Source organism: Nyctibius grandis, chromosome 6 (assembly GCF_013368605.1).
Source record: "Nyctibius grandis isolate bNycGra1 chromosome 6, bNycGra1.pri, whole genome shotgun sequence".
NCBI lineage: Eukaryota > Metazoa > Chordata > Aves > Nyctibiiformes > Nyctibiidae > Nyctibius > Nyctibius grandis.
The window spans coordinates 60024908-60040173 of NC_090663.1; the positions used below are offsets into that span (position 1 = coordinate 60024908).

Below are 15266 nucleotides of genomic sequence, written 5' to 3' on the forward strand. Positions count from 1 at the left end.
TGATTAAAACAAACACATAAAACCCCACTCCCCTACTCCTCTGTATATTTCAGTATAGTTTATAAGTGTTCTTACACTTGCCCCTTAGCATGTATGGTCCATTTCTATAAAGGCAGAATTCCTACCATTGAAACAGTGTCCTTTATATCCTCTTTGAGTTGGTCTGTCTCAGCTTGGAGAGACTCCTCTTTTTGCTTCAGGTAATCTCTTTCCTGTGTTAGAGTTCTTATTTCTTCCCGACATTCAGTAAGCTGCTGAAGAACTGACTGGATCTCTGAATCCTTGGCCTCCAGTCTCAACTCCGTAATCTTTTCTTGCTCTTTCAATTGCTCCATTTCATTTAACTTCTGCTGTGCCTGAATAAAATCTTCTCTTACCTCAAGAAGTTGTTTGTGCTCTGCTGTCTTTTCTTCCAGTTCTTTCATTTTGCTAGAGAGCTTTAGGTTGTAAAGAAAAAGACACTTCCATTGTAATGCAAAACTGTATAACGTGCACATGTTCTCACAGAATCTTGTATTAGCTTTAGAAAGGGTGAGAGATGCCAGCTTTCAACAAGAGAATAAAAAGTTCATAATTTCACTTTAAGTCACTGCTTATATTCTTGCCCACATTAAATAAGCATTTGTTTATGGAACCTTCCTGTGGTTTCTCCTTAGCAGCAAAAGTCTTACTAAAACATAACACCACACATGAAACTGTAGCATAGCTGAGGAATTATCCAATTAGGGGTTATCAAATCCATAGCTGAAATATGACAGCCATATTAGTGCCAAAAGCCTCGTCAAAAATATGCATCTCGAGTTCCTTTTTCTTCTTAAATGTTTTTTTTCCTTTCTTTCTAATTGCCCATTTATGGTGGTGATTCTCTTTGGTTTGAAAGATCTTCTGTTCTAAACAGACTCCAGTTCCCAACAAGGAAACTTTGTTTCTACGACTAGATAGAGTTGGTCATAGCAGCATATTCTAAAAAATATTTGTATATTAAAGATTAGAATGGGAAAAGTAGAACTAAAAGGTCCAGTATGGGAGGAGAACATATAACCTGCAGCAACATATATATTTCTTTGACTATGAAGAGACTGTTGAGCTACATAATCCTACCACCTTATACACCTTGCATGGAATAAGTAATATCCACTCATGCTAGAGGAATTTCAATGATAATGTTATCTATACCTTTAAGACTACTTCTCAAAAAAAGTTCTCTTATTTTTTTCATACTATGAATGAATTCCTTGTGTCTTATCTTTAAAAAGGAGCAAGCTGACACTGACCTCTAATTTCACTTCATCCAAAGCTGTTTTACACTCTCGTGCTTCTTTAGATAGAATATCTACTTGGAGCTTCATTTGTTCATTGTTTTCTGATGCAGCTATGTATTTTTGCTCTAGTTCTTCATGGAGCTGTTTAAGTGCTACATATTCCTGATCAGACTTTACATATTTAAGTTGTGCATCTGCTAGATTGTCTTTTGATTTTCCAATTTCTTCAGTCATATGTTTCAGTCTAATTTCATTATCAGCTACTTCAGAAATCAGCTTTTCTCTTTCCAATTTTAATAAGCGTACCTCCTCACATTTTTCAAGAGTCTGCCAACAGAAAAGCAATATTAATAGTATTTTCTAAATCAGTATTTGTCATAGATGCATAATAAAAAACATGTTCATATGCAGATACAGGAAATAAAGTACAGGCAAACACACAGCACAATACATTGGGTTTTGCTTTGTTGGGAGGGAGCTGTCTAGCAAACAATCCTTCAAAAGAGAAGCAAGACAGCCAAGTCCCTTCCAAAACCTTGAAACCTCTCCTCTAACTCTTTAGGTGTTCTTTAAATATTTCCTTTTTCCTATGTTTGAGCTAGGACTGGACTGGTACTGCTAGCTGTAACTCCTAAACTGAATATTTAGATGCATCAATACTTTTTTCATGATACAGAGTTTATAAGTTGTTAACATCTAATCAAGTTTTGTTTATTAGTGAAAGTAGACCACTGGAAGGGTTTGGAACTTTTTGCAAGCCATTCATGAGTTTGTGAGATTACTTGCCCTGGATAATTTTCACTGCACATACTTAGTAGCAGAAACCTAGAAAATGTTTGCAAACAAACCCTTTAAAGACACATTTATGGCAAACTTAGTCTACTAAGCCCTGACCTGCCAGGAAACAGAAAAGTTTCCTTACAAGTTTTCCAGAATTTGCAAGTTAAATCTCTCCCTTCTCAAGTACCATTTCTGCTAAGAGGTCTTGAAATTTTCTCTTAGCCCAATTAGACAAAAATTCAGTTTTAGAACAGTAAACCAGGATCAAACATTATTATACATACATGCACAGTTATCAATGGTGACCATGGCAAATAGCAGGCAAATGTTGGACTAGAAATAACTCAGGTTATTTGATTCAAGACAACTTCTGGCTTTAAAACTTCATATCCAATAGGCCTCCATTAACACATTACCAGTCAAGTATTATATAAAAACAAGGAAAAAGTTAAATTTTTTTTGTTTACCTCTTTCTGCTGTATCTCAACATTATTTGGTAGAGACTGAAATTCTGATAGCTCATTTACTTGTTTTTGTAGAAGTGCGTTCTCTTTCAATGCTTTTTCTAGTTCTCCTTTTAAGTCGGATGCCTTTTTTTCCAGCTCCGCAAGAGAGAGCAGATCTAGAGAATTAACAAGTTTAGATTAATAAGAGAGCGAGGGAAGCAAAGCATGTTTTAAATTAAGCAGAAGATTTATAATGCATTCTGGATATCAGTATAATTCTAGAAAAGTATATTTTACAATAGCCAACAATTACAAGATGAAACTACGCATCTGAATTGGATCATCATTTGTTAGGTTGACATCCAGTTTATTTTAGATTCTCCATGACAGCCTTTGTTAACTTGACTGTCTTTGTGCAAAATACAAAACATTCCATAAGCTGCAGTTTTGCAAATAGTTCAAGAAAGTGCTAAACAAGTTACTATGTGGCAGCAGTACCAGATACTCTAATATTTTATATTGACAGAAGCTCTAACTATTTGAGAAAACAAGAGACAAAGTCTTCCCTATCCTCCCACCATTATCACAGAATCACAGAATGTTGGGGATTGGAAGGGACCTCGAAAGATCATCTAGTCCAATCCCCCTGCCGGAGCAGGATTGCCTAAATCATATCACACAGGAAAGCGTCCAGGCGGGTTTTGAATGTCTCCAGAGAAGGAGACTCCACAACCTCTCTGGGCAGCCTGTTCCAGTGTTCGGTCACCCTCACCGTAAAGAAGTTTTTCCTCATATTTATGTGGAACCTCCTGTGTTCCAGCTTGCACCCATTGCCCCTTGTCCTGTCAATGGGCATCACTGAGAAGAGCCTGGCTCCATCCTCATGACACTTGCCCTTTACATATTTATAAACATTAATGAGGTCACCCCTTAGTCTCTTCTTCTCCAAGCTAAAGAGACCCAGCTCCCTCAGCCTCTCCTCATAAGGGAGATGTTCCACTCCCTTAATCATCTTCGTGGCTCTGTGCTGGACTCTCTCTAGCAGTTCCCTGTCCTTCTTGAACTGAGGGGCCCAGAACTGGACACAATATTCCAGATGCGGCCTCACCAGGGCAGAGTAGAGGGGGAGGAGAACCTCTCTTGACCTGCTAACCACACCCCTTCTAATACACCCCAGGATGCCATTGGCCTTCTTAGCCACAAGGGCACACTGCTGGCTCATGGTCATCCTGCTGTCCACTAGGACCCCCAGGTCCCTTTCCCCTCTGCTGCTCTCCAACAGGTCTGTCCCCAACTTGTACTCATTATGGGGAAAAGGGAGGAGAGGGGGAGGGGGAAAAAAGCACCACCTGAAACAGTACCTTTTGGAACTTTACCCTCCATCAGTGAAGTTAGCCTTGTGTTTTCTTGAAATACAGACTGCAACTCTTTCTGCAAGTCAGCTTGCATTTTTTTGTAACTGGCTTTTCCTGCTTCTATTTGGCTTTGATAGAGCTGAACATCCTTTTGCATTTGATTGTAATTATTTAAGAGTTCATTCTTCAGGAAAAGAAAACAACATGCAATTCACACACAAAATAAAAGTCTGCTTGCTTAACATTTAAATATTGCATCTGTCACTTTTCCTGTTGTCACTCTGAACAACTTTGCCCTTGATAAATATGGCAAAATAAGCCACAATTTAATAACTGCATTCCTGTCAGAGTCCTATCATAAAACATACCTTACCTTAGAGATCAGGGCCATAACTGCTTCTGCTATTTTGACTTTACTCCTTCAAAGCTCAAAGTAAGCTCCATCCCACTTCTCTGAGTTCACATCTTTTATTCTTTTTTCTCTGATAAAATTAGTTTGGAGCCTTATGTCCTAGTAACTCCCTAAAGACTGGTCATTTGCACTCTCTCTCTCTCTACTGGTGAACCTAAAAGTAACCACCCACTCCTGTGGAAGAAGCCTCTATTTTCTTTATATCTTTCTCCTCAAGACCCATTTTCCATGAATTCCATAATAAAAACATTACTTAGAACATAAGTCATTAGATTTCTCCAAATACTCTACCACATCTTGTCTTTATCAATTGCCTTCTTCACTAGTCTGGGAGCAGATAGGCCCTTAACAGCATTTTGTACAGCTATAAATGCAGTTTAACAATTACTTGCCATCTTCTCCTTCAGCTCCAGATTTTCAGTTCTGAGAAAAGCAGTTTCTTTTTTGGCATCCAAGGCTATGGTTTCACTATCTAAGAGGGATTTATGCAGCTGCTGAATTTCCTCAATTAGTGTATCAGAATCTCCCTGAAAAAGACAGATAAAAACTCAAAAGAAATAAAAAAATATATAGCCATAATAAAGCAAATGTGTTCATTATAATGTGGTTAAAATGTAAATACAGGCTCAGAAAACTTGCTAAGTTTACTCTAAAAGGAACAGTAGCAAGCTCGTTTGAGAGATAGGATAAAGAGCAGCATTTCCCATAGCTTTGCTTCATCAGAGTACTGCTGTATGATAATGTAGTAATTAGCATTTTAAGCTTTGTAAAAAAATTTTCCTAACATCTGTAGGGAAGCTGATTTCAATTATATCAAAGTTATACCTAAATTTAACCCATCTCCAACAAAACCAAAACCATCTCTCAAACCAGCAGAAAACTCAAATTTACCACTGAAAAAGATGTGTCCTTTTTTTCTGTGCCTGTTTTCTGCAATTCTTCCACACGATTCTGTAAGATCTTTATTTTGTTCTCCTTCTCTTTCAGCTGTTCCAATTTGGAGTTTATTTCTGCCTAAAAGTTGGGGAAAAAAAAAAGGGGGGGGGGGGAAGATTTAGTGCTCCATTTGGTTTTTCGGGTAAGAGTTTAACAAAAACCTGCTTTGTACATAGTAGGCATTCATGCATTTTAGACATATCCTTCTTATAGCTGATAAGACTAACCAGAGCTGAATGATGTCTAGGTTGTCCTCAGCAGATACGGCATTTCAAGATAAACAAAGCAAGCACATTTCATACAAGTCTTATTGCATGTAAACTCATGGACAGGCTCACCTCAAGTTCCTCATTGTACACTTCAGCATTTGAAACTAGTTTCTTTAAGTTGGTAATTTCATGCATTAGTTGTATCTGTGGAGCAAATTGAAGCAAAATTGCAGAGGATGTTAGAAAGCACCCACGCCACTAGTTTTAGTTGCCAACACCGTGAAAATAAGCAAGGTCTATCTTGCGTTTTCTTTTCTATTAGTGGGCAAACCATATATACACACACATATCCATTTAAACAGCTACAAAGCAAGTTGCTACACTTTCTTTCAAATGGATAGATGAGATGCAAAGCTCTGTTTTAGCTTCCCAGTAATTAGAAGGATTCAAGTACAATTTAATTTGCAACAGCTTGAGAAGCAAGAGCAATGTGATCAAAGCAATTAATGCAGAAATCGTACAGATATGACACTTCAAATTCTAGTCATGTTAAGCAGCTTTTTATGATACAGCGCAGATATTTATGATTTAATCTATTCACTAACAAGAATGAGAAAGTGACAAAATTGAGGTAAAGCAAGCCTTGAACACATTCAGTGGCATCGTCTGAAAGGAGGCACAAGTAGAAGACTAGATAGAAAAGCACTTATAAAATTGAAGAACTCTTTTCTTTTGGTCTTTGTTAGAAAAGCTTTACAATAAGCACTCATCTACAAGTGCTTCTGTATAGTCACAAGCGTAGGTAAGGAGAAAATCCAGTCTGTAATTTTAAGATCAGTGAAAAGCTTTAAAACAATCACTCTCCTGTGAGTATTTCTATATAGTTAGGAGTACAGTGAGAAAAAAAACTCCAATCTGTAATGTTAAAATCAGGATAATTGTAGAAGATATGGTACAATAGTACTGTCAGAAGTAATTTAATGTCATTATTCAGAATAATGAAATTTACCTGTATATATCTGTGGTGATTTAAATTGATGGATTTCAACTAATGTACTTAGTGAAGTATGTGACCTTTCAGTATTGCTGTAATTAATCTGCTACATGGGTATCAACAAATGCTTACATTTTATGGACTGTCTTCAGATATGTATCTGAAAACATGAATCATTTAAAAAGCAATTCTTGTAATAGAAGCTACTTTAGAACGTTGCATCTGTTATTACAGAAGCTTTGCAGGGAAAACTCACTGAGGATTTGTTAAGTGTTGGCTGATAAGGAAGTTGTCGCAATTTGTCTAGCATACAAAGGTCTTCTAAAAAGAATCTTAAATACAAGCTAAATCATAATCTATTATGGATCCATTTCGCTTAAGATCCATAAATTTTTGTAGGGAACACAATGGAAATGAGAGGTGATCTTGTTAAATTGTAACCTGAAACAACAATGCAAAAGGATGTAACTTCAACTTCAACCTTAGTTTCACAGCCAGTGGATATTAAACAGACTAGCCTGTACAAGTAATCTGCAGAGAAGGTATCAGGAGAGAAATTGAATAATACATCCATTTCTCAATACCTCAAGTTGCTTGTTCTGGAGTTTTGTTTGGTGGGTTATGGTTCTGTTTGGTTTGTTTGTTTGTTTTTTGTTGTTGTTGTTTGCTTGGTTGGTTTTTTTTGCACCATGACTTATTTCACAGTTTAGCCCTTGGGCAGCTAGAACCTAATACAAGTAATACATACTTTAGGTTACAGAATCAGAGCATAAAACATTTGGACAAACAAGGTACATCTTCACTAACAGTACAAGGAGGTGAAGAGAACTGAAAGACAGCATTTCCTGTATCATAAGTTACCCAGTAGGCAGGTTTACCTTTTCTGACTTCCTGGCACAAAATACAATATTTCATTTTTTTCACAAACATTACTATTCACACTATTTTAAATATTTTATTACTGAGTTAAATAATATGTTAAAAGTTAATGCTCACATAGTTCAATGGATTATCAAAAGCCAGAGCTATCTTGGATTGCAAACTAAGAAGTTTTGCACAAGAAATATGTAAAACATGGTTTAGTAACCATACTTTAACTTCAAAACAGTTCTAAAAGGCATTTACGCAGCAAAACAACTGTCTCCTACAGAAATCTAGACTGAAGTTCACATCACACACATGTAAAAATAATACACAGATACATATATACACACAGAAATATATGCTTAACCAGACTTCAGTATGTGACTCTCCAAAAACTTAAGTCTAAATTTTACAGTTTGAGTAAATCCAGTTTAAATCCTGGGGTTCATTCATTCTGTTGCTTCATGTAGTTTATAACACCATCTGATTGTGAATCAACTTCCAAGTATACTGAGTAAACTCTAGAAAACATTTGAGCATAGAGAATTCTTATATCTTTGTATTTATTTCAAGGCACCTTACCTCATGATCTTTTTGTGTTTGCTTTTCTAGTGCTTCAAATTCATCCATTTCTATTTTTTCCTTCAGTTTCTCCTTCATTTCATTTATTTCTAATTTCAACTGCTCATTTTCCAATACCAGGTTATTAAAGTTAGCTTGCAGGACATTGACCTCATTTACAGCAATATCCTGAAGAAGAAGCACAAGAAACTTTAGAAGTTTTTGTTGGAATGTCAGTCTTATTTCTAGAAAATACAGAACAGACTTACCTTTTCTAGTGCTAATGCTTCACAGAGTTGCACAGATTCTTCAAAGTCTCTCTGAGTCTAGAAAAAGAATCGCTCTCAGTTAACTGATCTACAAGATCAAGCAAGTTTAGTATTATGTTCCTTGTTGCTTGTCTTTTCACAGCTAGTCCTTTTTAAATACCAAAGCTTACTGGATCATTCGCCACAAAACCATTAGAGTTACAGAACCATCCCACAACTCCAGAGATGACCAAGAGATTGACTTTCTAACCAGTTATAGTAATTCTTCAGATATATAGAAGAACATTGGTGTTCCATAGAAGAGTACGGCTGATCTTACTGAGAAGCATGTAATGTATATGCACCGTATTAGACAACCAAAATAGATCATGACGTTACCCAGTTCATGTTAGGTCCAGCAATCCATTCTGCATCCAAAATTTGATCGGGAACCGTCAGACATTGGTTGTCATATTCAGAATTATCTAACATAGCTGAAAAGAAAGATGTATTAAAAAAATACAGACTAGCAGCAGATTTTAAACTGGACATCAAGAACTATTTTCTTAAAGAATTTTACCACATTGGAAGCAATCATTCAATGGCAAAGAGGTAGCACACTGAGTAGAACTTTTGAATCTCATTATTTTCTCTTATGAAAGGGAACAACACAGAAGTCCAGTCCCTACACTTACGCTGACCACCTTATCACAAGTTAATGAATACTAAACCAAATCCAGAATATATACTTAATTACAGACTAGGAGAAGCATTTAAGTGTCAAGGAAAGAACCACTCAACAGTATCCTGCAAGATTTAAAGAAAAAAGCACCACTTCCCCCCACATACAGAAAAAACCCTCGACAATCCACACACAAGCAAAAAAGCTTGACAGAAGGATAGGTAATAAGCATGTAAGAAGATGCAATTCAGCAACAATACTCTCCAGTTATTCTCGTCTTCAGTTCAACATTCTTTGTTCCTTGCTCCTCTAGTAAGTCCTTGAATTTCTCTGTATCTCAATCTGATCTTTGAGTCATGACTTCTCTATTCTCATTGAGGATTTTGGAATTTCACATACCCCCGTCCTTTTTGCAGGGAGAACATAGTTTGGATGGATAGTCTGTGTTAAAGAATAACTTTAGCTACTTTTACAAAAAACTGAGGGGTTGGGATAGGCTGCATGGCAAAAGTATTTGTAGACCCTGCCTTCTACCTCACAGCTCTTACCTTTGGTTTTAACAAATTAAAAGCTCGATATCCAGAAGATTAAAAAAAGAAAGTAATTCCCTTGTAAAGTGTGTACAGGGATATTTGGGTGGCTTTTTTGTTTTGGTTTGGTTTGTTTTTCTTTGTTTGTTTGTTTGTTTTAGGTTTTTTTTTAATTTGTACTATCAGAGAGTCGACTTATTCCCTTTGGGAAACTAAGTAATGCTTGCAAAGTTATCCAACAGGAATTTGCTACACATTATTTCACCTGGGATAGTAAGACTCATGCTCCCATTTTCAAACAAAATGAACCTTATTTCCAGCACAAGAACTACCAGTATTATAGTGCTAAAACCACATCCCTTCCAGGCAGCATTCTTTGCTGGCAGACAAATATAATTTCCTTATGGGCTACAGGTAACTTTCAAAACTGGGTTCATGGAACGTAAATTGAGTAGTATAGTGACAACTAAATGTAGCTTTTTATCGTTAGCAAATTAATTTGCTTTTTAACTTAGGTTTATTAAAAGGGGATTATTTCTAATTTCAAAGCTGCTTTGCAGAATTTGCTTATTTTTTTCTGAAGATACTCACATTCCTCCAAGTCTGGCAGTGACGATAGAGACATTTTCATTTTTTTTGTTTCAGTCAGCCTTGGTTTTTCAAAGTCTTCAAAACAGCTCACATTCGCCTGATTTATTTTACCAGGAGCCCAAGTAACTCTTCTTCTTCTCTTGGCCTTCAAAAAAAAGTGTAGAAAAAGTGATACAACCAAAGCACTAAGCAGAGAGTAGATATTGCATTAGGCCAGTTCTATAACAGTACCACCAGCTAACTAGACAGTTTTGCATTTTCTTCAAAATTAAACTACAGCATAACAGTTTGAAAGCAAAAGTCTCTGAAGTCTGTTCACTGCAAGGCAACATTGAATCGATACTCACTTAGAAATTATTTTAAAAGTTATCCCTTTAAAAATAAGATTGTGTGAAAATTGCCTATCAAACTTATTCTTCATTGTCAATACAACTCTATGTATTTAATATTACCTTTTGCAAAGTATTTCAGAGTTAATAAATATGACCCAGAACAGGTGCTTACTTTAGTATTCTGTTTTGAGGAAAAGGAGGCAGAAGTCACCAGCATCTCAGTTAAGTTCCGTATCCTATCTTCCTGTACTTTTTGAAGAGAATTTTTTTCTTCCAACAGCTGGGCCAGTTGGTCTTTTTCCATTGCATGAATTTGAGTCTTCGAAGACACCTTCCATAAAAATAATATTCATCAAATTGACATTTTAAGAGCACAAACTACTCCTACAGAAGATACACAATTACTAATATTTAAAAACAGCTAGACACATATATTCTTTTAAGTCCAAAAGAGCTGTCTAATCTTTAACAACGTAACTAACAATTTAGTCTACAATTTACCTGTAGACTTAGCATTTAAAGGTGTCAAAACTCCCCAAAACTATACAGCCTCAGTTTTTTCTAGGGGCAAAAAAAGCATTCTTTCAAGTGTAATATAGTTTAAGATTACCTTCTCATGGTGCCAGAAGCCTGAAGCTCTGAGAGCTATGATTCAATTGTCAAATAACAGCAAGCACGTGGTCTCTTAAAACGTGAAATACTGAAAATTTGTGTTGTAAAGCAACTGCATTACAGCAGCTAGTTTTTTTGACAACTTTATCATAAACTTACAATACTTTAGAGTAATTCAAAGTTCACAGGGGATTTTCCAACAAACTCTTCTGTATTTAATTAAGTACTTTCCTCAATACCTACTACCTCAGAAGACAGCAAAAACATTTCTGGGTGCAAGTTTATACAGCAAATTAATTCTTTTTAAAAATAAGAGGTCAGCTACTTTTCCTTAAACTTTTCCTATGACTTTTTTTTTTATTGGGGGGGAAGCCTCTTTTGATGATTTAATTCACCAAAATGGTATGTTCAGAATTGTGATTTTGCTGAGCTTTATCTTTTATGATCTATGCTCTAACAAGACTTGCATGATTGCTCCTCATCTCCACAGATTTCTGGAGAAAGATGAACACGTGAGAGACTACACTGTTTGGTGGGAAGTTATTATTGTTCATTTTCTAAATGTATCACAGAATGGTTGGGGTTGGAAGGGACCTCTGGAGATCATCTAGTCCAACCCCCTGCCAAAGCAGGTTCCCCTAGAGCACGTTGCACAGGGTTGCGTCCAGGCGGGTTTTGAGTATCTCCAGAGAAGGAGACTCCACAACCTCCCTGGGCAGCCTGTTCCAGTGCTCCGTCACCCTCAAAGGAAAGAAGTTTTTCCTCATATTGAGATAGAACTTCCCATGTTTCAGTTTGTGCCCATTGCCCCTTGTCCTGTTGCTGGGCTCCACTAGGAGTCTGGCCCTATCCTCTTGACACCTGCCCCTAAAGTATTTGTAAGTATTGATAAGATCCCCTCTGTCTTCTCTCTTCTCCAGGCTAAACAGACCCAGCTCTCTCAGCCTTTCCTCACAAGAGAGAGGCTCCAGTCCTCTGATCATCTTTGTAGCCCTCCACTGGACTCTCTCCAGTACTTCCTTATCTTTCTTGAACTGGGGGGCCCAGAACCGGACATAGTAAAGTATCGTCTGCCTATACATGACAGAAGTTTTGCCACTGATCTAACGCAGTTGCAACTCAAACTGAAGATAGACATTGGTAAGGGGGAAGAATATGAATTAAGTTGGAATCTTTACTAGCAATACAAGAAGTTATTAGATATCAGTTAATTATTCCTTTTGATCTGTGCAATATTAAAGTGTGCTATAAGGCATGACAAATTTCTATTTCTTAAATACGTTAACCTACAGGAAGAAAGCAATTCAGTTGATCTCATTCAGTGTTAGCTTTCACACAGATATGTTGATTATCATCAGTTGTTCTAAACTTCACATCACCTTTTCAATTTCTATTCTCTCAATAGAAATTACTTATCACTTTAAACAGTTTACCTACCTCTTCAGATTTAACTGGTTTGGGTTTAAAATAGAATGTTTCCAAATAACTATCAGTACTAAGGATAGATTAACCTTATTACATACCTCCTCCAGCTGCTTTTTCAAATCCAGAATTTCTTTGCGATATCTCTTCAGGAGGGCATCATCATCAAGTACTTCATTGACTTTTGGAGTATTCTTCATTCTTTTGGCTGTATTGGCAAACTGGAGAAATATTCTCTCATGGGCAATAGTTAGAGAACAAATATATCAAAAGACTTATTCTGTCTCATGTTTCCCAACAGAATTAAAGGGACAGTTTATTAGATCAAGAGCAACATATAATAAAGGACACAAATGTTCACATTTGTTTATTTTTCATGTATTCTAAGCTTTAAAAAGGTAAGTTTTCTTTGCTTGATATTAATACCTAAAGAGCGAAGCCTAACATTTAAGCAAAAATATACCAAGTTATTTTTTATTTAATAAATAGCTCAAAAGACTACCAAAAAGGAAGACAATCCTACCTAAAGGATACAGTTCATAAATAGTTCAATTGCCCTCCTTTCCTGTAGGACCTGTCTAACATCTTGTGCTAGCAAAGACTTGTAGTTCTAACTGCATTTGGAAAAGGCAAATAAGAAAACTGAGGTTATCTACTGCCTGCAAGGTGAGAGAAGGAGCTTTGCTCCAACTGCCAGAAAGCTCTAGTTAAGACAACCTAGTACAAGATGACAACTGGGAAAAGATGCTGTGTACAAAACAAATATTTCAAGTTCCACGTCCTCAGATGACCTTTTGAAGATTCTAGTGACTACAGATCCAGCAGATTACATTTTCCAGCCCTCCAACCTGTCTACAATGAGGCCTTGAGTCACAATAATGCTTGAAAACATGAGAAGTTTTACCTGAAGAGTACTGAGCGTTTCGTCAAAAGAAACAGGAGTAATTGTACAAATAATAACCGTCTTAGCATTTCCTCCAAGAGAGTTTTGCAGAATTCGAGTTAGCTTGCTGTCTCTGTAATTTATGAAGCTGATGAAAAAGAGGGAAGAAAAAAGAAGAAAGAATTCATATTTTTGTATAGAAAAAACACAGTAAGTATCTTTTCTAGAGGTAATAGGTTATTTGAAAGAGGTACCTACATAAAATAGGATTATATATAAAGGATTTTAATCTCTTAGTTTATTAGTGACTTCTCTTAAAACAGGTATACAAACATAAGTTCTTACCCAGAAGGGTCATCACAAAGTTTTTTGATAACTTGACCCAGAATGAACAAGCTCCGGTTTATATTGCAGCCTTCTTTCAGTCTGACACCTAGGTATCACACAGTAATTTTTTTAACGATTTTTTAAATTTAAAATAACATTAAGACACATTTTCAACCTGTAAAGATTTTGTGCTATGTTATGCTCAGAGGGATTATCCAAGAGTTAAATCTCAAGTGCCAATGCACTATAACCCATTAGTAGCCAGTATCAAATCCTTTATAATAGCCAAAATGCATCATAAAAAGATAGTAATCTATCACAAATAAACATTAATAATCATTACATAGTAGGTATCCAGGGCCATAACAACTTTAATTTTGTTTCCTGTTTAAATTTTGCAAATGCCCATATTTACATGTGCAAGTGTACCAAACCAGCCTGAGATACAACTTTTGGGTTAGTTAGTCCTTGTAAGAGAGAACATTAACTTGTGTTCCTCTCAGATCCCTTTTTTTTTTTATGATAAAGGCATTTTTGTGCAGCTTCATGCTGTCATTGTTAGCAATTAAGCTTCCTCTTAGCTAAAGAGTGAGCCATCTATTCACTCTTCACCTTTACACGAGTCCCTACAACCTACTAATTATTTCTTTACTGCAGCTGAATCTTTACTGATTCATCTCCATTCTATTAGTGCAGTGCATGACTGTTGCTGGACCTGCTATTCTAGAAAAGCCATATTACTACCTAATTGTTTGCACTTTACAGCATTTTCAGTATTTTCCTGAGTAGATCCTGCCCTACCAAGGGGAAGATAGATTATTTATAATCAATAAGTAAAACAATAGCACATAGATCAAATAATTTCCTTTCTATCATAGTGTCTCATAAGGGTTAATTAACAGAAGTGGTCATCAGGAGAGCCTCATTTAACACTCACCTTCAGATCCTGTTTGACTAGCTCTTTCACTGCCTGCCAGATCTACCAAGTTCTGCAAATTCATTAAATATTTCACAGGTTAGTTCTGAGTCAATTTAGTTTTAGATCCTCTTAATTCTAAATCTCTGCTAAGAGTTTCATAAACTAAAGTTACACTCAGAAAAAAGCAAGAGGTCTGTCATTATTGAAAGTAATCCATAGCTACTACACACATACCAACCAATACTTTCAAGGTACATAAGGACATGGAATAAGTTTGTATGAACTCTATTAATACCACTCTGAACAGTATTTCAGACTTGCAGTGCAATTCCCCCCACCCTCAGTAACAAAAAAATAAACATAGTTTCTCAATACAGAAGTGTTAACCACAGATTCAAGCCATAGGAAGCTTCATAGAATCACAGATCATCTGGTCCAATCTTTCATGGGAAAGAGAGCCCAGATGAGATTACCACCCTGTCCTGAGTCAGCTGTATGTCTCTCCTTGCCTGTCGTTGTGAAGATAAGGAAAGGCAAAAATTAAATACCAGAGGAAAAGCCTCACTCAATCGGGTTCAAAGTCAACTAGAACTTTGTAGCATCCTATAATGATTTGCCTGAGCAAGTAGCCCGCACTTTAATTGGTATATGTTGCAGAAGGGTAAAATCCTGTACTAACTCCACAAAGCAGCAACAGATCAAAAAGGCCAAAAAACCCTCCCTCTCCCTCTGTTAGTAGAGGTTACTATGAAGACAGTTGAAACAGAAAGACACGGCAGAGGGTGGGAGATGGCATAAGAAGAGTAGACCCCATAAGCTATGGTGAGAAAAAGAAGTGGGCAGTAGTTTGCTCAGATCCTGCATGAGCAGTGTTTACATTCAGATCCCAGAGCTTTTTCAC

The 15266-nt window shown here is 36.4% G+C and overlaps 1 protein-coding gene across 1 annotated transcript in view; it reads right to left on the reverse strand.

The window, feature by feature from the left end:
- Positions 1 to 15266, reverse strand: part of CENPE (centromere protein E) — a 43197-nt gene that overhangs the window by 21391 nt on the left and 6540 nt on the right. Inside the window, exons 9-24 of the mRNA XM_068403913.1 lie at positions 14384 to 14435; positions 13465 to 13552; positions 13141 to 13267; positions 12338 to 12457; positions 10375 to 10533; positions 9871 to 10015; positions 8467 to 8561; positions 8089 to 8145; positions 7841 to 8008; positions 5530 to 5604; positions 5147 to 5269; positions 4648 to 4782; positions 3850 to 4027; positions 2510 to 2664; positions 1275 to 1589; positions 126 to 437 (exon numbers count right to left, since the gene is read on the reverse strand). Of these exons, the coding sequence (XP_068260014.1) occupies positions 126 to 437; positions 1275 to 1589; positions 2510 to 2664; positions 3850 to 4027; positions 4648 to 4782; positions 5147 to 5269; positions 5530 to 5604; positions 7841 to 8008; positions 8089 to 8145; positions 8467 to 8561; positions 9871 to 10015; positions 10375 to 10533; positions 12338 to 12457; positions 13141 to 13267; positions 13465 to 13552; positions 14384 to 14435 (2304 nt within the window). The remainder of the gene's footprint in view (positions 1 to 125; positions 438 to 1274; positions 1590 to 2509; positions 2665 to 3849; positions 4028 to 4647; positions 4783 to 5146; positions 5270 to 5529; positions 5605 to 7840; positions 8009 to 8088; positions 8146 to 8466; positions 8562 to 9870; positions 10016 to 10374; positions 10534 to 12337; positions 12458 to 13140; positions 13268 to 13464; positions 13553 to 14383; positions 14436 to 15266) is intronic.